Source organism: Budorcas taxicolor, chromosome 10, assembly GCF_023091745.1.
Source record: "Budorcas taxicolor isolate Tak-1 chromosome 10, Takin1.1, whole genome shotgun sequence".
Taxonomy (NCBI): Eukaryota; Metazoa; Chordata; class Mammalia; order Artiodactyla; family Bovidae; genus Budorcas; species Budorcas taxicolor.
The window spans coordinates 26,335,218-26,358,340 of NC_068919.1; the positions used below are offsets into that span (position 1 = coordinate 26,335,218).

Genomic DNA, 23,123 nt, shown 5'->3' on the forward strand with positions numbered 1-23,123 from the left:
TTGAGAAATCTCTACCAAATACCTAAATAGGTAGGTATTCCATTATCCAGAAATGGGGAGGGAAAAGGCTTTGGGATGGGCAACATGTATAGTAATTAATTGGGGATAAAGGAAATGGGTTGATTGATGCTTCTAGATCCATAGGGAAATCTAGTATACTTGGAGGTGCTGGCTTTGAAAAGCATAAAGCAGTTCTTGGAGTGTGTACTCTGAAAGTTCTGTGGCTCTTGATTCAAATTCTGGCTTTGCCACTTACCTTTCTGGGGCTCAGTTTCTTCACTGGTGAAATAGGTATAATAAAACTGAACATATCTTAAGGAGACATTAGGAGGTTTGTACTCCCAATGTACTTTGATAATGTACTTACAATTACCTGAGTATAGAAGACATTCAAATGTTAGCTGTGATCATAGCTGATTCTTAATTATCATCATCATATTTACCATTACTTACCTCAGCCAATATTTTATTTTTAGTTCCTCATTAATTAACATATTTATTAAAAGTGGTCATGGACCAAAGAAGATATACCATAAATCAAGTATTATAATTATTAAGTCCTGTGCACCTGAGCTCCATTTATATTTTAAAAGCTGATGGTAAGAACTGATTAAATATGTTCAAGTGTTTTTGCCCTGGTGATCTCAATAAGCTCAAAGAAGTTTGAGAATATTAATGGACTAAGAAATGTTTAGTTTAGAGCATACAGAATTAGTGTAAAAGTTGTATTAAACTATTAATACAACTATTAATAGTTGTATAACAGAAGAGGTGATGGTTATTTGATGTGAGAACACAAGCAATGATCAGAAAAATGATCTAAAATTTTTTGAGAAAAAATAAATTAAAAAGAGACTTAACTATGGAACGTTAACTCTTTTTGGTTCTATCTGCAAAAATTACAGTCACAATTTTACCTTCAGATATTATCTATAGTACAATGAATTTGTTGCTAACCTTATTTCTTCCAAATTCTTAAGCTTCTCCTCTCAATCAATTATATCTAATTTAATTACCAATAGACAATCTATGTCTGAACCAGTGATACCTATTCTTTTTAATTTTTATCCTCAGGTCACTTAAAAATCAGCTTTTCTGTCCCTGTCAATGGGTGGACTAAATGACTCTATGGTCAATGAGTTTGTGTTATTGGCCCTTTCTTGCTCTTGGGAGAAAAGGCTTTTTCTTATTTTGATATGTTCTTTGCTCTACTTAGGGGTCATCTTGGGAAACCTTTTTATTTTTATTTTAGTAATTTTTGATTCTCACTTACATTCTCCTATGTACTTCCTACTCGCCAACCTGTCCCTCATTGATGTGGGCCTTTCCTCTACCACAGTTCCCAAGATAATCACAGACCTCTTAAATGAAGACAAAATAATATCTTTCCAAAGCTGTATGACACAGATATGTTTCATCCACACCATAGGAGGAGTGGAGATGGTGTTACTTATAGCCATGGCATTTGACAGGTGCACAGCAATATGTAAGCCTCTTCACTACTTGAAAATCATGAACCCTAAAATATGTGTCTCATTTGTAATCACTGGCTGGGTAATTGGGGTGATCCATGCTATGTCTCAATTTTTATTTGTTATTAAATTGCCATTCTGTGGACCTAATGAAGTAGACAGCTTTTATTGTGACTTTCCTAAGATTATAAAACTTGCATGCACAGATGGAGCCAAGCTTGAGTTTATTGTTACTGCCAACAGTGGCTTCATGAGCATGGGCACCTTCTTCCTGCTAATCCTTTCCTACTCCTTCATTTTGGTCACTGTCTGGAAACGTTCTTCAGGAGACTTGTCCAAGGCACTTGTCACTTTGTCATCTCACATCACTGTGGTGTTTTTGTTTTTCACTCCATGCATGTTTCTCTATGTCTGGCCTTCTCCTCCACCATCACTTGATAAAAATCTGTTCATTGTTGACTTTGCTATTACCCCTGTGTTGAATCCTGCCATCTATACACTGAGGAACAAAGACATAAAGGTAGCAATAAAAAGGTTGCTCAAAAAGTTATTTTTTTCCAGATTTTGTTGACCACAGCATTTTTTTGAAGCTTGAAAACTGTATATATCCAGCTGGCCCATCTACACTAAGGCAACTCAGATTTATCATTCCCAGAATAGACTCATCATCTGCCATCTTATATCTGCTACTACTTTACCTGTGGAGTATAAGACCATTACCATCATGGGAAATGTAAATATATTATACTATGAATTGATATCCTTACAGAGAACAGAGTGATCTGACAAAGAAAATTTTGAATTTGGGGTTATTTTTCAAATAAAAAGATATAATGATATTGCTTCTGTTATTCATGAGGTGTAAAAAAATAACCTGTAAATGTGTTGTGATTAACGTTAAGAACCACCATATTGAATTGCTATATATGTAGTTGCAATGATTTTACTTATTATTTAAAAGAGACAAAATCTGAATGCAAGTAGTTTATTTGGAAAGGTTTCCTAGAACACAATTGTTCAGAAGTGGGAACACGAAACAACAAAGAGAACATGCCAATAAAGAATATATTAACTGGTATCCTACTACTATACACAAGTGGGGAGAAATCTTGCTGTGACCCTCTAAAAAACTGTATAGATTCTATGACTTACAGTTGTCCCACCCGAGATGCAAGGAAGGTGTTTATTTCTGTGCTAGTATAGCTCTCATAGGGACTTCCCTGTAGCTCTAATGGTAAAGAATCTGCATGCAATGCAGGAGACCAGAGTTCAATCCCTGGGTCAGGAAGATCCTCTGGAGAAGGGAATGGCAATCCACTCCAGTATTCTTGCCTGGAGAATCCCATGGACATAGAAGCCTGGTGGACTACAGTCCATGGAGTTGCAAAGAGTCAGACATGACTGAGCAACTAACACACACATAGCTCTGGGGCATTAACTTCATGGCGTTTCTAGGCTTCCCCACACAGTGGGTTGAACAATTTGATAGCCAGGAAAATGTCTTCAGATAGAAAGTTTCTGGAACTCATAGTGTTGCAGAAACCAGTAATTGGGAAACCAAGCACCACACTCAGAGAGTTGGAGAACTCAGGTTTATTATGCCAGCAGGCCCAGAGGAGCTAACACTCTAAGCTCTGAGCCCTGAACAAAGGGGTTACAGAGTTTTTATAGACAGACTATAGAGGGCAACAATAGATGTTAATAGGCTGGTTTGAACTCAGGGGCTTCACATGCGTGGGAACAGCAGTCAAGATGGGGATGCCTGACATTTACACGGACAGGCATGATTAAGCAGGTTTGCAGGGGCTGGGCAATAGCAAAGAGCAGGACAAGGGTAAGTAAAATAAGCTCCAGTTCCTAGTATTGTAAGCCCCCACTTTCTGAGACTACATGGATCTCCAGACTTTGCAAGGAGCAAGCTGAGTTACAGAGGCAGAATGAGTAGGGTGTTACGTAAAATTTTAACTTTTCTTCTTCAATAATAGAGAACAATGTACATTCTTGGAAATATTAAGTGCAGAGGGACATGCATCAGGTGCTAAGAGCATCAGATGTCTTGCTTAGAGGCATTCACATCCCATGTAAGTTCACCCCATCATTAATTTTTTTTAACTTTTTTTTAATTTTAACTTTATTTTACTTTACAATACTGCATTGGTTTTGCCATACATTGACATGAATCCGCCACGGGTGTACATGAGTTCCCAATCCTGAACCCCCCTCCCACCTCCCACCCCACATCATCTCCCTGGATCATCCCCGTGCACCAGCCCCAAGCATCCTGTATCCTGTATCGAACATAGACGGCGATTCGTTTCTTACATGATAGTATACATGTTTCAGTGCCATTCTCCCAAATCATCCCACCCTCTCCCTCTCCCTCAGAGTCCAAAAGTCCGTTCTATACATCTGTGTCTCTTTTGCTGTCTCGCATACAGGGTTATCATTACCATCTTTCTAAATTCCGTATATATGTGTTAGTATACTGTATTGGTGTTTTTCTTTCTGGCTTACTTCACTCTGTATAATCGGTTCCAGTTTCATCCATCTCATCAGAACTGATTCAAATGTATTCTTTTTAATGGCTGAGTAATACTCCATTGTGTATATGTACCACAGCTTTCTTATCCATTCATCTGCTGATGGACATCTAGGTTGTTTCCATGTCCTGGCTATTATAAACACAAGAGTGTAAATGGAACAAGTGTTCATTTGTCTGTCATTGCACATGCACCTAGGATGATATTCATCATCTTATTAAAATTTATTTTTACTGAAGCATAGTTGATTTACAATGTTATATATCACTTTCAGTGTATAGCACAGTGCTTCAGTATTTATGCAGATTACACTCTATTATAGGCTATTACAAGATATAATGGCTATAATTCCTTGTTCTGTACAGTATATTCTTATGGTTTATCTATTTTATACAAAGTAGTTTGTATCTGGTATCCATCAGCTTCCTCCTCCACAACCATTTCTAGATCATCCTTACATTTATCCATCACTTTTGCTAATCCAGATTATTTGCCCAGATCCATACCTTCCTACTTGAGCAGTCTAAGTCCAAGCCCATAATCTTCTCAGACTGTAAGTTCTACAGCTGCTCATTTAAAATTATCATCCATTACTGTTGATGCAAGTGTAGCAGCAACTATATTTATTCATGATAATTAAGGTTAATTATCCCTAGAGTGATAGAAACTTATTTCATTGTCTGATGATCTACTGACACAAGAAAATCAAAATGACCAGAGAGCTACCAAAATTTCAGGTTTATTGGAATGCTTACTCTATCCTCAGAAGGAGCATTTTCCCAACCCTGTAGAGTTCAAAGTTGTAGGTTCAGAAAGCTCAAGTTCTCCAATGAAGTGATGGTGAATAAAGCCACTTGCTATCTACCCTTGGCTCCCACACCTATGCATTCTGGGGCACAATACTTTATACTAATGGTTCAAAGTTAAAGCACAGAGTGCCATTTCCAAACTGGGACTAACTTGCATCTTAACCTATACCTTTAAAAAGCTATCCCCACATTCTAAGAGCTGACAGCTTCTGTTCACTGAATCACCAGTGGATCACTTGATTTTGTGCTCGTTTTTTCTTTCTTTCTTGTCAACATATTCCTTTGTCCTAAGAAATGTTATGAAGGACATTAAGCATCCTATGTGTTTTTGGATCACCTAATGGCCAAGGTCCATCTAGTCAAGGCTATGGTTTTTCCAGTGGCCATGTATGGATGTGAAAGTTGGACTGTGAAGAAAGCTGAACGCTAAAGAATTGATGCTTTTGAACTGTGGTGTTGGAGAAGACTCCTGAGAGTCCCTTGGACTGTAAGGAGATCCAACCAGTCCATTCTAAAGGAGATCAGTCCTGGGTTTTCTTTGGAAGGACTGATGCTGAAGCTGAAACTCCAATACTTTGGCCACCTGATGCAAAGAGTTGACTCATTAGAAAACCTCTGATGCTGGGAGGAATTGGGGGCAGGAGGAGAAGGGGACGATGGAGGATGAGATGGCTGGATGGTATCACCAACTCGACGGACATGAGTTTGGGTGAACTCCCGGAGTTGGTGATGGACAGGGAGCCCTGGCATGCTGCGATTCATGGGGTCACAAAGAGTCAGACACGACTGAGTGACTGAACTGAATGGCCAAGGTATTGCTGTAAGAGTAGTCAAAGTGATACCTCGAAAATATATGTATACAAGAAAAACAATTTGTTGTTCCTCCAACATGGAAGGAATCCAATGTAAATATCTTGCCATTAAGTTGCTGATAAAATGACTGAATAGATGGAACCGTATCAAGCATTGAGCACTCATCCATGTGTGCTTCTGAAAGGTCAAACTTTTAAGGGTGGTGATAGCTAGAATTGCCTTTATGAGAAGTAACTATGCTGAAAGAACTCATAGAAAGACTTCATCCTCGCCTTTTAAAAGTTCTTCATTCGTGGGCCATTATGTAAGCACTGGAGTGCCTAATCGATGATGCCATCCAGACATCTCATCCTCTGTCGCCCCCTTTACCTCCTGCCCCCAATCCTTCCCAGCATCAGAGTCTTTTCCAGTGAGTCAACTTTTTGCATCAGGTGGCCAAAGTATTGGAGTTTCAGCTTCAACATCAGTCCTTACAATGAACACGCAGGACTGATCTCGTTTAGAATGGACTGGTTGGATCTCCTTGCAGTCCAAGGGACTCTCAAGAGTCTTCTCCAACACCACAGTTCAAAAGCATTAATTCTTCAGTGCTCAGCTTTCTTCACAGTCCAACTTTCACATCCATACATGACCACTGGAAAAACCATAGCCTTGACTAGACGGACCTTAGTCGGCAAAGTAATGTCTCTGCTTTTGAATATGCCATCTAGGTTGGTCATAACTGTTCTTCCAAGGAGTAAGCATCTTTCAATTTCATTGCTGCAGTCACCATCTGCAGTGATTTGGGAGCACAAAAAAATAAAGTCTGACATTGTTTCCACTGTTTCCCCATCCATTTGCCATGAAGTGATGGGACCAGATGCTGTGATCTTAGTTTTCTGAATGTTGAGCTTTAAGCCAACTTTTTCACTCTCCTCTTTCACTTTCATCAAGCTTTTTAGTTCCTCTTCACTTTCTGCCATAAGAGTGGTGTCATCTGCATATCTGAGGTTATTGATATTTCTCCTGGCAATCTTGATTCCAGCTTGTGCTTCTTCCAGCCCAGCATTTCTCATGATGTACTCTGCATATAAGTTAAACAAGCAGGGTGACAATATACAGCCTGGACATACTCCTTTTCCTATTTGTAACCAGTCTGTTTTTCCAAGTCCAGTTCTAACTGTTGCTTCCTGACCTGCATATAGGTTTCTCAAGAGGCAGTTCAGGTCGTCTGGTATTTCCATCTCTTTCAGAATTTTCCACAGTTGATTGTGATCCACACAGTCAAAGGCTTTGGCATAGTTAATAAAGCAGAAATAGATGTTTTTCTGGAACTCTCTCACTTTTTCGATGATCCAGAAGATGTTGGCAGTTTGATCTCTGGTTCCTCTCCTTTTCGAAATCCAGCTTGAACTTCTGGAAGTTCACAGTTCACGTATTACTAGTGCCAAAAATCATAACACTCTACCTCTAATATCACATATATGCATACTTCATTCCCTCCATAAATCTGTGTTCCTTTTCATTTTCTTGGCTCTCTTTCTCCTCTGTTGCTCTCCTTCCATTTTCTTTTCATTTTTATTGCAAACATGTGGCCAATTTAGAAAAATATAAAATATATTCAAAATTTTAATATTAAAATGACATTCAGTATCCAAAGTTATCAAGATATGTTATTGTATATGTGAACATGTTTTTGCAATGTGAACATATTTTTGCAATATAAACATATCAACAGCACATCACAAAAAACATTCATTTGTAATCAGTTTTTGTCACAATAATTTAGTGGACATGACAACAAAACTATATTTGCATCTATGATAATGGCCATATTTATTTTGGTACCAATCTTATCAACTTCCCTTTTCTGTATACCTTTTCATAACTTATCTCTTTTAATATACTTCTATTTTTTCTCTTTAGATTGGATAATGAATGGATTCAAATATGTCTTATAGATAGACATCTATAATCATTCTATTTATATGAAGTGATGATAGATACTCTCCTTATTTAAAAGTTGTTGGTAGCAATTTCACTTACCTGCAAATAGCATTTTAGCAGAACAAAACTTCAAATACTTGAAGACAAGCTGTCATGACCTTTATGGTCCGTAGTTTTTACATTTTCTTAGTTTATCATGACTAAATATTTTGTTTCAGTGAAGACATCATTATTTCTCAGTTTCATATTTGAATTGCCAGTCATTAATCCTATAACACAGTGCTCAAAACACAAAATCTCTCTCAATCCTAATAAAGTATTGAAAAATCCTCTTTTTGAGTCTTTTGAAAATCCTTCTTTGTAATTTTGAGTTTCCCTTGATTTAAAGTGTGTTGCAATTCTCCAAGTGTCAGAAACAATCAGAGAAGTAAACCTTTTAATTTCATGCTACCATCCTATGTGCAACATTCATGCCTTCATTAGTTGGTAACTATTCTATGTGTGATTAACGCCTGAGATTTCTCAAGTGTGAAGTAAAAGAAAAATAGAGAGTACATTCTCCTAGAGTGTGTGTGAACAAATATGATTTGCTTGAACACTCCAAATATACCTGATTATTCATGATATGTAAGATGTTATATTAAATAAATATGAATAACATGGAAGAAGTTGGAATTATTGCACAATAAGCTTGGTAAAGTAGCTCTCTGCTAGGAATATGTTACTCATTTTTCCTAATTCCTCCACCTTACCTGCCATGTTTCCACATAATTTCTTTGTCGCCCTGGCCTAACTTTTTATTATCTCATTTCTTCTATTCACTTATCATCATTCTTTCAGCTCCCTTATCTGTAAGTCTTCTCACTTCATATTTTGGCATTTACAGTATGTTTTCCACAGATTCATTGATGAACAAATAATGTATTAATTTTGGTACTCACATTTCTCATTTCTTTCTTATTTTCTACCTTCAGACTATTTCAGCTTCTTTTCTACTGATTGAGTCAATGGATGGAGTAAATGACTCTGTGGTATCTGAATTTGTACTAATCAGACTTTCAAATTCATGGAAAATGCAACTTTTTATTTTTATTTTTTTGGTTCTCCTTTGTGTTCTACATGGGAATTATCCTGGGAAACTTCTTTGTTGTGTTCACAGTAATTATTGACTCTCATTTACACTCCCCTGTGTACTTCCTGTTGGCCAACCTCTCTATTGATCTAGGTCTTTCCTCTACCACGGTACCCAAAATGATCTCTGATCTTTTCACTAACTGCAACATCATTTCTTTTCCAAAATGTATGACACAAATGTTTTTTTAATTCATGTCATGGGTGGAGTTGAGATGGTGCTGCTCATAGCCATGGCATTTGACAGGTATACTGCAATCTGTAAGCCTCTCCACTACCTGACAATTATGAGCTCCAAAATGTGTGTTTCATTTGTAGTGGTTGCCTGGATAGTGGGGATAATCCATGCTGTATCTCATGTTTGTTTGTTTTTGTCATAAACTTGCCTTTTTGTGGTCTCAATAAAATAAACAGTTTTTTATTGTGATTTGCCTCGGGTCATGAAACTTGCTTGTGTAGACACTTACAAGCTAGAGTTTGTAATTATTGCTAATAGTGGGTTTATTTCCATGGCTGCCTTCTTCTCTTTAATTATATCCTACATTTTCATTTTGGTCACGGTCTGGAAAGCTTCAGGAGACTTATCCAAAGCGTTTGTCACACTGTCAGCTCACATCACTGTAATAATTTTGTTTTTTATGCCATATATGTTTCTCTATGTGTGGCCTTTCCCTGCAGCATCACTGGATAAGTATTTGTTTATTGATGCCTTTGCCATCACCCTTGTCTTGAATCCTGCCATTTATACATTAAGAAACAAAGATATGAGACTTGCCATGAGAAGACTGGGCAAACGGATTCTAGGCTCTAGTGGGATCTTATAATGAATGGAGCAAATCTAGAGTACAAGATACTTCAGGCTCACTAAAAACACTGAGAGTCATGTGACTATCACCATTACTATGGTAAGAATTACTATTTTGAATGATAGTTCAACAAAGGTACACCTGTAGAAACTGATGTGTCAAGTCAGTGTTGACTTTATTTTGCCAATCACAGAGAATAAATTGACTTCATCTACTTTCATGGAGAAGAGAGATGAGAAGAGAAAACTGAGCTGATTTCCAGGCGTAAACTTAACATTCAAATACCATTTTCTGTGTGACATTTCTTACTTCTTTCTTTACTAGGTGTGATTACTGTCAATTACAATTAAATATCTCAAAAAGTGCTAGAAATTTCTCATAGCAAAATAATGGATTAAATAGATTAAATGTAAGATGCTAAAGCTGAAACTCCAGTACTTTGGCCACCTCATGCGAAGAGTTGACTCATTGGAAAAGACTTTGATGCTGGGAGGGATTGGGGGCAGGAGAAGAAGGGGACGACAGAGGATGAGATGGCTGAATGGAATCACTGACTCAATGGACGTGAGTCTGAGTGAACTCCGGGAGTTGGCGATGAACAGGGAGGCCTGGCGTGCTGCGATTCATGGGGTCGCAAAGAGTCGGACACGACTGAGCGACTGAACTGAACTGAAGTTTAATTATGGGGAAACAATGGAAACAGCGACAGGAGTTGTGATTGACAGGGAAGCCTGGCATGCTGCAGTCCATGGGGTCACAAAGAGTTGGACACAACTGAGTGACTGAACTTAACTGAAGTTTAATTATAAATAAAGTATATTTTTAAAATTTTCTATCTCAATTTTAGTTAGATTTAAAATAAGAATAAAATCAGCTATGTATTTCCTATGTTAAGCCTTGAACTCAACACTTGACTATACTTTGAGTTTTTTTAATTTAGGATGCTATTTCAGTTTGGAGTTTAGACTTGAATGAGATTTGAGTGACTGCAGGTAGAAAATTTTTTTAACACTCTCAATACTTAAAATAAATACAGACCAAAAATTTTTGGACTCTTACTTTCCTGTCATTCTGAAAATGAATGTCTTCTAATATTCAGTCAGCCTAGTTTATTCTTTTTGAAAACCATAGCCATAATAGCTTTTTCACAAGACAATAATCACCCAAAGGTGGCATTTAGAGGTCCTGGTTTCCTTGAATATGTTTTCTTATCTATCAGACTATCTTCTCCCACAAGAGTTTATGTATCTTAGTTTGATAGCCTTGGATAAATGGAAAGCCAAAAATGTTGAGGCATAATCAATTTAAATGAGGATTTCTACATCTGGATTCCTCATTTTAATAGATGAGATTTTGTTGAAGATACACATAACTTTTTTTTCATCTCCTATTGCTCTGGAAATAAAATCTGCTCAATTAAAAGAACTGAAAGCTTATTTTTTTTCCTTTTTTCAGGAATCTACAATTACATCTTTGACTTTCTCTGTATAAATAAATCAATAATACTTCTTTTTAATTTTTTTTATTCATCTGGACAGGAATTATTTTTTTACTTGATTATTGCTGTCAACTCCTTCCTTTAAATACTCTGTTGGGCCTCTGAAACACTACAATCTCCTGGTTTTCCTCCTACACCTTGGGTAATTCCTTCCCAGTATCTGTTTGTTGCTTTTCCCTCATTTGCTCAACCAACAAACTCAGGATTCCTCAGAATTGCATCTTTGGCCTATTCTCACTTTGTATTCTGTCCCTAGATGACATCCATTCCCACAGTTTTAATTACTATGCCTAGCTTTTAGCTTGGGGCTCTCAAAGCCAGGTTACTAGTTCTTAAGTTCCTAATCCACAAATCTATCTTCTTACTTGGATGCTTCACAGACAATGCACACTCAGCAGGTCTACAACTAACCTGTCTCCTTTTTCTCACACACTTTCTTTCAGAGTCACAGTAAATGGGTTAAACACTCAGTCGCTCAATTCAAAACGTGGTGTAGTAATAGACTGTCTATGAAAGAGACATGTGGACTCACTTATAGAAGAAGGCAAAGTGGTTTAAAAGGCTTTACAAATAGCTGAGGAAAGGAGAAAATCAAAAGGCAAGGCAGAAAGGCGAAGATATACCCAACTGAATGCAGAGTTCCAGAGAAGGGCAAGGAGAGATAAGAAGGCCTTCTTAAGTGAAGATTGCAAAGACAAAGAGGAAAACTATAGAATGGGAAAGAGTAGAGATCTCTGTAAGGAAACTGGAATATCAAAGGGAATATTTCATGAAAGGATGCATATAATAAAGGACAGAAACAGTAACGACTTAACAGAAGCAGAAGAGATTAAAAGAGGTGGCAAGTATACACAGAAAAACTAGACAAGAAAGATCTTAATGACCCAGATAAGTATGAAGATGTGGTCACTCACCTACAGACAGACATCCTAGAGTATAAAGTCAACTGGGTCTTAGGAAGCATTACTATAAACAAAGCTAGTGGTGGTGATAGAATTCCAGCTGAGCTATTTCAAATTCTAAAAGATGATGATGTTAAAGTGCTGCACTCAATATGCCAGCCAGCTTGGAAAACTCAGTAGTGGACATAGGGCTGGAAAAGGTCAGTTTTCATTCCAATGCCAAGAAAGGCAATGCCAAAGAATGTCCAAACTACCATACATTTGCACTCATATCACATGCTAGCAAAGTAATGCTCAAAATCTTTCAAGCTAGAGTTCAGCATTATGTGAACTGAGATGCACAAGCTGAGTTTTAAAGAGACAGAGGAGCCAAAAATCAAATTGCCAATATTTCTTGGATCATGGCAAAATCAAGAGAGTTCCAGAAAAGCATCTACTTCTGCTTCATTGACCAAAGGCTTTGACAAACTGAAAAATTCTTAAAGAGATAGAGTACCAGACCACCTTACCTGTCTCCTGAGGAACCTGTATGAAGGTCAACAAACAAGTTTTAGAACCAGACATGGAACAATGAACTGGTTCCAAATTGGGATAGGACTATATAGTCACCTATTGGTCCCAAGTTGGGACAAGACTGTATATTGTCATCGTACTTATTTAACTTACATTCAGAATAAATCATGTGAAATACCAGGCTAAGTGAATCACAAGCTAGAATAAAGACTGCCAGGAGAAATATCAGCAACCTCAGATATACAGATGATACACTCTAATAACAGAAAGAGAAGAGGAAGTGAAGACCCTCTTGATGAGGGTGAAAGAGGAGAGTGAAAAAGTTGGCATAAAACTCAACATTCAAAAGACTAAGATCATGGCATCCAGTCCCATCACTTCATGGCAAACAGAAGGGGGAAAAGTGGAAGCAGTAACAGATTTTATATTTTTGGGCTCAAAAATCACTATGGACAGAGATTGCAGACATGAAATTAAAAGATGCTAGCTTCTTGGAAGAAAAGCTATGACAAACATCAGTTCAGTTCAGCTCAGTTCAGTAGCACAGTCATGACTGACTCTTTGCAACCCCATGTATCACAGCATGCCAGGCCTCCCTGTCCATTACCAACTCCCAGAGTTCACTCAAACTCATGTGCGAGTCGGCAATGCCATCCAACCATCTCAACCTCTGTCGTCCCCTTCTTCTCCTGCCCCCAATCCCTCCCAGCATCAGGCTCTTTTCCAATGAGTCAAATCTTCACATGAGGTGGCCAAAGTATTGGAGTTTCAGCCTCAGCATCAGTCCTTCCAATGAACACTCAAGACTGGTCTCCTTTAGGATGGACTGGTTGCATCTCTTTGCAGTCCAAGGGACTCTCAAGAGTCTTCTCCAACACCACAGTTCAAAAGCATCAATTCTTTGGCACTCAGCTTTCTTCACAGTCCAACTCTCACATCCATACATGACGACTGGAAAAACCATAGCCTTGACTAGACAGACCTTTGTTGGTAAAGTAATATCTCTGCTTTTTAATATGCCTTCTAGCTTGGTCATAACTTTCCTTCCAAGGAGTAAGTGTCTTATAATTTTATGGCTGCAATCACCATCTGCAGTGGTTTTGGAGCCCCCAAAAATAAAGTCTGATACTGTTTCCACTGTTTCCCCTTCTATTTCCCATGAAGTGATGGGACCGGATGCCATGATCTTCGTTTTCTGAATGTTGAGCTTTAAGCCAACTTTTTCACTCTCCTCTTTCACTTTCATCAACAGGCTTTTTAGTTCCTCTTCACTTTCTGACATGAGGGTGGTGTCATCTGCATATCTGAGGTTATTGATATTTCTCCCGGCAATCTTGATTTCAGCTTGTGCTTCTACCAGCCCAGCCTTTCTCATGATGTACTCTGCATAGAAGTTAAATAAGCAGGGTGACAATATACAGCCTTGACGTACTCCTTTTCCTATTTGGAACCAGTCTGGAGGCTGTAAACAATCACATGCGTAGATGCAAGAGTCCAGAAAAACCTGTCAGGCAAGTTAGAAAGCTATCAGAGGGATTTGAATTGAAACACTCTTATTATGCCCAGGAGACTTATTAACTAGAGCTCTAGGTTGATTTTCTTCAGAGAAAGGTGGTCAGGGACAGCCCCCATTAATATCAGAAGAGTTTGGCAAAAAGCCTAAGATAGTAAGACAGACAAATTCTGGTTTTGGGGTAGCCTGATTCGCCTTTGCCCATCAGGTCTCTTCCTCATGACCTTTGCCATGGGTGGGATCTCCTATGCTGGCTCCCGGCACAGGGATATTTCCAGATATGTGGAAAAAAGCCATCTAGATCATGTAGCCACCAGTCAGGACAGCCCACACTAGACAATTTAACTCTCAATCCACATACTGCTGCTGCTGCTAAGTCACTGCAGTTGTGTCCAACTCTGTGTGACCCCATAGACGGCAGCCCACCAGGCTCCCCCGTCCCTGGGATTCTCCAGGCAAGAACACTGGAGTGGGTTGCCATTTCCTTCTCCCAAGAGGAATTTTTTAATACGATCCAATATGTTATATCAAAACCTTCCTGTAAAACAGATTCACTTTGGTGTATACCTGAAACTAATACAACATTGTAACTCAACTATATCCCAATAATACTTTTTCTAAAAAAAAAAAAAACCTTGCTTCTTTCCCTCTGTTTCATCACCAGAAAATTTTTTCAACATTTCTCTCTTGGGGAAACCAATGTGACTCAAAGATTTAGTCCCCAAGAGAATCTAATAATGGGCTGAGTATTAGACATCTTCGCAGCAGCAGTGGGTCACTCTTATGCAGCTAATTAGGTTATTTCTCATTTTGGAGAATCTTATATATAGCTTTGTCTTTGAGTGGGGTGGGAGTGCTTATTTACACTCTCTGACTTTCTCTTCTAAAAATATACACCCTGTGACTGAACAGGCAAGTAAGAAAGACACTTTTAAATTACAAAACTGTCCCTGTCATGGTTGCTTCCCTCTCCCCATAACCCTCGACCTTCCTTCAATTTCTGTTCCCCTGTAAAATATTGTGTCAAGTTTTCTCCTTTGAAATGTATTTGTCCTTTCATCCTATACCATCTCTTTCCTATGATCAAATTTCAATCATTGAATTGCATTGTCTTGTAAAATTAATTACACACACACGTATACCTTTTGATATTTTTAACTTCTCTTCTTAATCTGAAGATTTTTTAAGATTCACATCTCTGGCTTTTGTGCTTTCCATTTCATTTTTTTAATTTAAATTTATTTATTTTAATTGGAGGCTAATTACTTTATAGTATTGTATTGGTTCCACCACACATCAACACAAATCCGCCATGGGCACACCCGTGTTCCCCATCCTGAACCCCCCCTCCCACCTCCCTCCCCGCACCATCCCTCCGGGTCATCCCAGTGCACCAGCCCCAAGCATCCTGTATCGAACCTGGACTGGCGATTCGTTTCCCATATGACACCACACATGTTTCAATGCCATTCCCCCAAATCATCCCACCCTCTCCCCCTCCCACAGAGTCCAAAAGACTGTTCTATACATCTGTGTCTCCCCTGCTGTCTCACATACAGGGTTATCGTTACCATCTTTATAAATTCCGTATATATGCATTGGTATAATCTATTGGTGTTTTTCTTTCTAGCTTACTTCACTCTGTATAATAGGCTCCAGTTTCATCCACCTCATTAGAACTGATTCAAATGTATTCTTTTTAATGGCTGAGTAATTTCATTTCATTTTAAACTTCATTTTCCATTGTGCAAAACAGACTTCTGGACTCACGTATTCCTGAGGACCAAATTCTGTTTTAAAACAAAAGGAAATCTCAATCCTCAGCCTCCAGGATTCTAGTGTGATTCCCTCTCCTTCACTATTACTTTCCTCCGAATTTGAAGGCTCCAGCCAATGCCTAGACTGACAGCATATGCTCAGATTCAAAGAAGATTCTGGTGTTGTGCCAGAGGATGGTACAGAGGAGATGCTGGCTGAAAATTCTGAAAGAGAACTGTTCGAGCACTGGCCAGGTTGTTTGAAGAAATAGGAGAGGGGATGAGGATGAGCAATACCCAATGGGGGAAAACAAGTAGTCTTTCAGAAAGGGATGGCTCATTTTATTTTAAAAGGAAAGAGAACTCAGGGATGACTAGGACTCTTCCAATTTGGTGTGATACTATCAAATATAAACAGTCTAGCTCTTTCATGACTTTTTCTACAAGCAGGTGTAGATCTTAAGTGAGGAAGGTCATTGGACTGAGTTAGGCTGACTTCTAGTGCTGGCTCTGTGAATGTAATGCTGCAAACACACTGGGCATTTAACCTCACTGGGTTGTTTTCCATCTGTAGAATGAAATAACTGGGCAAGATAATCTCAAAGTTCTTTCCCACTTCTATAAAAATGTATCAAATAATCTTTTTTGTTTAAAGATTTGTCTCTCCAGGCAATGGATAACTGATAAATTTTAAATCTCCAATAGGAAAGATGGCAAGTTTTAAAGGAACTTGGCTTCTGAAGAACTCCTGGGAACTTCACACAGTCACCAGTGTTTCCTAAGAAGGCAGAGAAACCAAGTATGTGGTCTTTTTCTCCAAACAAGCACTCTCGGGTCATCAGGACTTCTTGAATAATGATACACATTAATTCTAGATGGGTGGCCCCATTCTTCACTTATCTTTCTATTTTGTTTACTTGGGCAATTTAGTGATAATTTCTGGACAATTTATTCTTCAAATATTCCTTGAGCTTTTTCTATGTGCCAGCCTGTTTTAGTCAAGTGACACAGTGTTGGACAAAGCAGAAAGTGTACCTACATAATGAACTTTAATTTTTACATTTTACAAACAGCTATAAATATTAGAAATAAGGAAAGCAAAATACTGACGGGAAGTTAAAGGGGTGTTTTTAATCAGTTACTTCCTAATGTTTTAGAGGTGACCTGTCAGCTGAACCACCATGCCAAAACTATACCCACTCCATACTGTCAAACCCCTCTGCCACATCCATTAAATTATTTGCTTAAAGTCTTAACTTTTCTTCATATCAGTGACTATTTTCCCTAAAATTTTATTATTACTTTCCATCCTTTCAGGCAAAATGTACTAAAATAGTGAATGGAAATGCAAATAAAGCTCACACTCTTAGGTGTTCATAATGTATTGATGTGTGTTGATGTAAACAATGACAGGCAATTTAAGCAAAGATGTGCAACATTGCACCAATGTCTCTTTTAATCATCATTTTATCCTCTTTATTTGTCCTAGATTTTATTTATTCCATCCCCTGCCTTCCTTTAATTCTTCACTCCCTTCCTATTTTCATTCTTCCTCTTTCTTTAGATCTTCTTTCCTGCCTGTTCCTTAGACATGTTATTGACTGACTTCACCACATTACTATGCTTATAGCGCCATGTTTTATATTGTAATTATACCATTGGAGAAGGCAATGGCACCTCACTCCAGTACTCTCACCTGGAAAATCCCATGGATGGAGGAGCCTGGTAGGCTGCAGTCCATGGGGTCGCTAAGAGTCAGACAAGGCTGAGCGACTTCACTTTCACTTTTCACTTTCACGCATTGGAGAAGGAAATGGCAACCCACTCCAGTGTTCTTGCATGGAGAATCCCAGGGAAGGGGGAGCCTGGTGGGCTGCCATCTATGGGGTTGCACAGAGTCGGACACGACCAAAGTGACGCAGCAGCAGCAGCAGCAGCATAATTAAAGATTATCAATAAATTTAATTACACTTTTAAATGGAATCTTGTAGTCTTTAGGCTAATAGATTCAAAGAGTATTGGATTTTCCTCTTTGTGAGTTAATGAAGTCTCTCAGTCGTGTCCGACTCTTTGCGACTCCATGGACTGTAGCCTACAGGCTCCTCCGTCCATGGGAGTTTCCAGACAAGAGTATTGGAGTGGGTTGCCCTTTCCTTCTCCAGTTTAAAAAACTTAATTATCAGTCACACTCCAAGACAAGCACCATTTCAGCAGTACTAAGCTAATACAGGTGGAAATTTTCAAATATGACAAATCAATTTAGAGAAAACTTCAATTGTTTTTATAAGATGAAACATCCACTTTCATGATGACAGAGACTTGAAGAATTGAGTTTATATGTTTTATGTTAGTTTTATATGTTAAAATCTTTGATCATAAGCAGTCAACATGATTCTTAAGCTTCAGCTTTATTACTCCAAGACAGTGAATTGAATGGTGAGATCAGGAAGTCAACAAACACCTTCTGCTCAGCAGAATAGAGGGTATTGCCATGAACTCTTCTAGGGATGACTTTCTGAACTCTATAATGCTCCCCAGATTCAATTCCACTGCCCAAATTCTTTGCCCTTATGCCCCTGTGACGTGGGTGATTTAAATATGGATATGAAGTCCACTGATAATTGAATGAGTAAATTTAAAATGGTTAAACATAGTTTTCAGAGAAAATGCTAGGAATGGTGTTTAGAACATCTAGGTGAGAGAAGGTAGAAGACAATAGAAAAATTAATCAAGAGGCAACAGAAACAATAGTATATTGCTGAAATAGGAAGTTAATCAAACCTTTCCTATTTCCACCATCAAAATCCAGATCCATCAGGATGCTATACTTATTTAGCTATATTCTGCCCTAATACTATCATCTATTAATCAATCTGACAGCTTATGAAAATGTCTAATTGGATGAGAGTATTAAAGTACTTTACTTCCCCAGCTAGTCTTCTAATAATTACAAATTATTCTTTGTTTGTAAACCTTCTTAATAAATCATCCTTTAGCTCTCTATGCTCTTGGATGTTTTTATCCAAAAATCTAATATAAATATGATAGCTATACTGAAAGATATTTAAAATCTAAAGGATTTTTCAAGTTCTAAAAAATAAAAGTCAACTACTGTACTATGCAATCTGTTTACTTTTCATACACTTAATATTATAAATAAAATTCTTACCAATGCTATTATAAATTTTTATTAACACTTATTTTAATAACTATATTTTCCTTCATAACAGAATTAAACCTAACATTTGACATCTAAATGGTTCAAAGTTTTATCAACTGTAAAGTATGACAAACATTTTTGTGCAAAAATCTTTTTCGATACAAATAGAATTTCACAAGGAGTACTACTGCACCAAGTGGTACAGATTCAAGATTCTTGACACATGATTTCAAAATATTTTCTCTAATAATCTTTCATTTCTTTTTTAATTGGTGGGAAATTGCTTTATCTTGTTGTGTTGGTTTCTGCCCTATTCATGCACACTCCTGAGCCTCCCTCCACTCCTCCCAACCCCCACCGCTACGTTGTTAGGGAGCACCAGGCTGGGCTCCTTGTGTTATATAGCAACATCCCACTATCTATTTTACACATGACAGTGTATATATGTCCATGCTACTTTCTCAATTTGTCCTACCCTCACCTTCCCTCTGTGTGTCAAGTCCCTTCTCTGCTATGTTCATCAGTACCATTTCAAAATATTTTCTTAATTTTAGATTAGTCTATATTTCTATCAGTGGTGTATGAATGTGCCTATTTTAATGAGTGTTGGTTTTGACAATAACTATAAACCCTTTTTAACTTAATAAAAAAATAATAGATTTATATTTGATTTGATTTGATTTTTGAGGAATATATATATATGCGAAAATACATATATAGCTTACTTTTCTAAATCCTCTCTTCATATCATTTGTCCATTTATCTACTAGGCCTCAGAGGTTTTATTAAATGATTTGAACTTTTTAAATATAAATTTATTTATTTTAATTGGAGGTCAATTACTTTACAATATTGTATTGGTTTTGCCATACATCAACATGAATCTGCCACAGGTATACACGTGTTCCCCATCCTGAACCCCCCTCTCTCCTCCCTCCCCATACCATCCCTCTGGGTCATCCCAGTGTACCAGCCCCAAGCATCCAGTATCATGCATCGAACCTGGACTGGCGATTCATTTCATATATGATATTATACATGTTTCAATGCCATTCTCCCAAATCATCCCACCCTCTCCCTCTCCCACAGAGTCCAAAAGACTGTTCTATATCGTTTATAATAGCCAGGACATGGGAGCAACCTAGATGTCCATTAGCAGATGAATGGATAAGAAAGCTGTGGTACGTATACACAATGGAGTATTACTCAGCCATTAAAAAGAATACATTTGAATCAGTTCTAATGAGGTGGATGAAACTGGAGCCTATTATACAGAGTGAAGTAAGCCAGAAAGAAAAACACCAATACAGTATACTAATGCATATATATGGAATTTAGAAAGATGGTAACGATAACGCTGTATGGGAGACAGCAAAAGAGACACAGATGTATAGAACAGTCTTTTGGACTCTGTGGGAGAGGGAGAGGGTGGGATGATTTGGGAGAATGGCATTGAAACATGTATAATATCATATAAGAAACGAATCACCAGTCTAGGTTCGATGCAGGGTGCAGGATGCTTGGGGCTGGTGCACTGGGATGACCCGGAGGGATGGTGTGGGGCGGAGGTGGGAGGGGGGTTGGGGATTGGGAACACGTGTACACCTGTGGTAAATTCATGTCAATGTATGGCAAAACCAATACGATATTGTAAAGCAAAAAATAATAATAATAATAATAAATTTTTTAAATGAACTTTTAAAAAATATTATGAAGATATCAATCTTTTGTCTGTCTATGGTACTTCAAATTCATGTAAGATTTTTAAAGTAGATTGTTTTTAAGTACATGTAGGAAATAGCCTTCAGAGGTATCTTAACAGTTGTTATGCATGTCTATGCTCATTTCTAATATGTGTGGTGTATCAGACGGTAAAGAATCTGCCTGCAATACAGGAGATCCAAGTTCAATCCCTGGATCAGGAAGATCCCCTGGAGAAGGAAATGTCAACCCACTCCAGTATTCTTGCCTAGAGAATTTCATGCACAGAGGAGCCTGGTGGGCTACAGAGGTCGCCAAGAGTTGAACATAACTGAGTGACTAACACTTTTCATATTCATTTCTAACTTCTATTTAACTTTATTATGATTATTTTTTAAAAGTTATCTATTTTTTAATCAGTTTATGTGCTTTTATACCTTCTTCTAATTTTCTGGGATTCACTATTTTTGTTTTTAACTTGTATTATTTTACTTCATCTGTATTCCTTGAGTTTATGTTATACATTCTTTCCTAACACCATAAATTGTCTGATTGCTCACATATTTAAATAAATAGGATCATTTAAAGTGAAAGATTGTCTCTGAGTGAAGCTTTGTTGTATTCAATATTTTATACCCTGGTTCCCATTATTTTGTAAGTAGTCTATAATCAATTAAGTTAAAGGACCAACTTTAAATTATCAACATTTAACACAACATTTAAGTTGTATTAAGTTGATCCCTCCTTTCTTTTGTTGCAGGTCACTTGACAGTCTTATCTTCTTTATGATTCAATGGACCAAGTAAATGGCTCTGTGGTAACTGAATTTGTGTTACTGGGACTTACACAATCCTCAGGGATGCAGTTTTTACTTCTTCTCTTCTTCTCTGTATTGTATTTGGGGATTATCCTAGGAAACCTCTTCATTGTGGTTACAGTGATTTTCCATCCCCGCTTACATACCCCCATGTATGTTCTATTGGCCAACCTATCACTAATTGACCTAGCCCTTTCATCCACCACAGTTCCCAGGATGATCTCTGATCTTTTCAGTGACTGTCAAATCATTTCTTTCCACAACTGCATGCTACAAATGTTCTTTATCCATGTCACAGGAGGAGTGGAGATGATGCTGCTCATAGCCATGGCATATGACAGGTACACAGCAATCTGCAAGCCTCTCCATTATCTAACTATTATGAATCCCAAAATGTGCATGTTTTTAGTAGTTGCTGCTTGGATAACTGGAGTGACTCATGCTGTGTCTCAGTTTGTCTTTGTCATAAATTTACCCTTCTGTGGACCTAATAATGTGGGGAGATTTTATTGTGATTTTCCTCGGGTTATTAAACTTGCATGCATAGATAGTTACAAACTAGAATTTGTAGTCACTGTCAACAGTGGTTTCATATCTATGGGCACCTTCTTTCTCTTAATTATATCATACATCTTTATTCTGATCACTGTCCGACGACATTCTTCAAAACATTTATCCAAAGCGTTCTTCACTCTATCAGCTCACATCACTGTAGTGCTTTTGTTTTTCCTTCCATGCATGTTTCTCTATGTATGGCCTTTCCCTACAAAGTCACTGGATATATTTTTTGCCATTGTGGACTTTGTTGTCACCCCCGTCTTAAATCCTGCCATATATACTTTAAGGAACAGAGATATGAAGGTGGCAATGACAAGGCTAAGTCAACAGCTTTTAAATTCTAGGGAAGTGACATGAGAGATTTCATTGATGAGAGCACAAGATGAATGTCATGAATCATCAAGACCCTCGTGGTCACCATGAACACTATAGAATGTGTTCATTTTCATTATTGCTTTTAAAAACTGAGAAATTTGTGCTTCCCTAATGGTTCAATGGTAAACAGTCCACCTGCCAATGCAGGGTACATGGGTTTGATCCCTGATCCTGGAGGATCCCACATGCCGCAGAGCAACTAAGCTCATTGACCACAACTGCTGAGGCTGTGCTCTAGAGTCCAGCCACTGAGCCCACATGCTGCAACTACTGAAGCCTGCATGCCCTAGAGCCTATGCTCTGCAACAAGAGAAGCCACAGCAATGAGAAGCTCATGAACCACAACTAGAGAGTAGCCCCGGATTGCCTCAGCTAGAGGAAAGTCCACACAGCAACAAAGACCAAGCACAACCAAAAATAAATAAATAAAATTACAAAAGAACAACCAAAACAACAACAACAACAACAACAACTGAGAAGCCTACAAAAAAAAGGTATTGAGTCAAGGAATTTCATTTACATAGAGTTGCAGCTTATATTTCTATCTAACCTCCAAACCTAAACTGTAGTTACCACTAATGGCTGCATTCAATATTCATGTGGATATTTTACATCTACAGATAGATATGTACACATGTATATGTATGTGTATGTATATATATATATATACACACACACACATATATGGAGAAGGCAATGACAACCCACTCCAATACTCCTGCCTGACAAATCCCATGGACGGAGGAGCCTGGTGGGCTGCAGTCCATGGGGTCGCTACAAGTCAGACACGACTGAGCGACTTCACTTTCACTTTTCACTTTCATGCGTTGAA

General features: G+C 37.9%; 2 protein-coding genes and 1 pseudogene across 2 annotated transcripts; all 3 read left to right on the forward strand.

The window, feature by feature from the left end:
* Positions 1–1,107: 1,107 nt before the first annotated feature.
* Positions 1,108–2,043, forward strand: LOC128054461 (olfactory receptor 4F15-like). The gene has a single exon (XM_052647089.1). The coding sequence runs from the start codon at positions 1,108–1,110 to the stop codon at positions 2,041–2,043; it is 936 nt and encodes a 311-aa protein (XP_052503049.1).
* A 6,524-nt stretch (positions 2,044–8,567) lies between these two features.
* Positions 8,568–9,515, forward strand: LOC128054779 (olfactory receptor 4F15-like; annotated as a pseudogene).
* An 11,810-nt stretch (positions 9,516–21,325) lies between these two features.
* Positions 21,326–22,273, forward strand: LOC128054139 (olfactory receptor 4F6-like). Its single transcript, XM_052646726.1, has one exon. It carries the CDS (start codon positions 21,335–21,337, stop codon positions 22,271–22,273), a length of 939 nt encoding a protein of 312 aa, XP_052502686.1. The 5' UTR covers positions 21,326–21,334.
* The last annotated feature ends 850 nt before the right edge of the window (positions 22,274–23,123 follow it).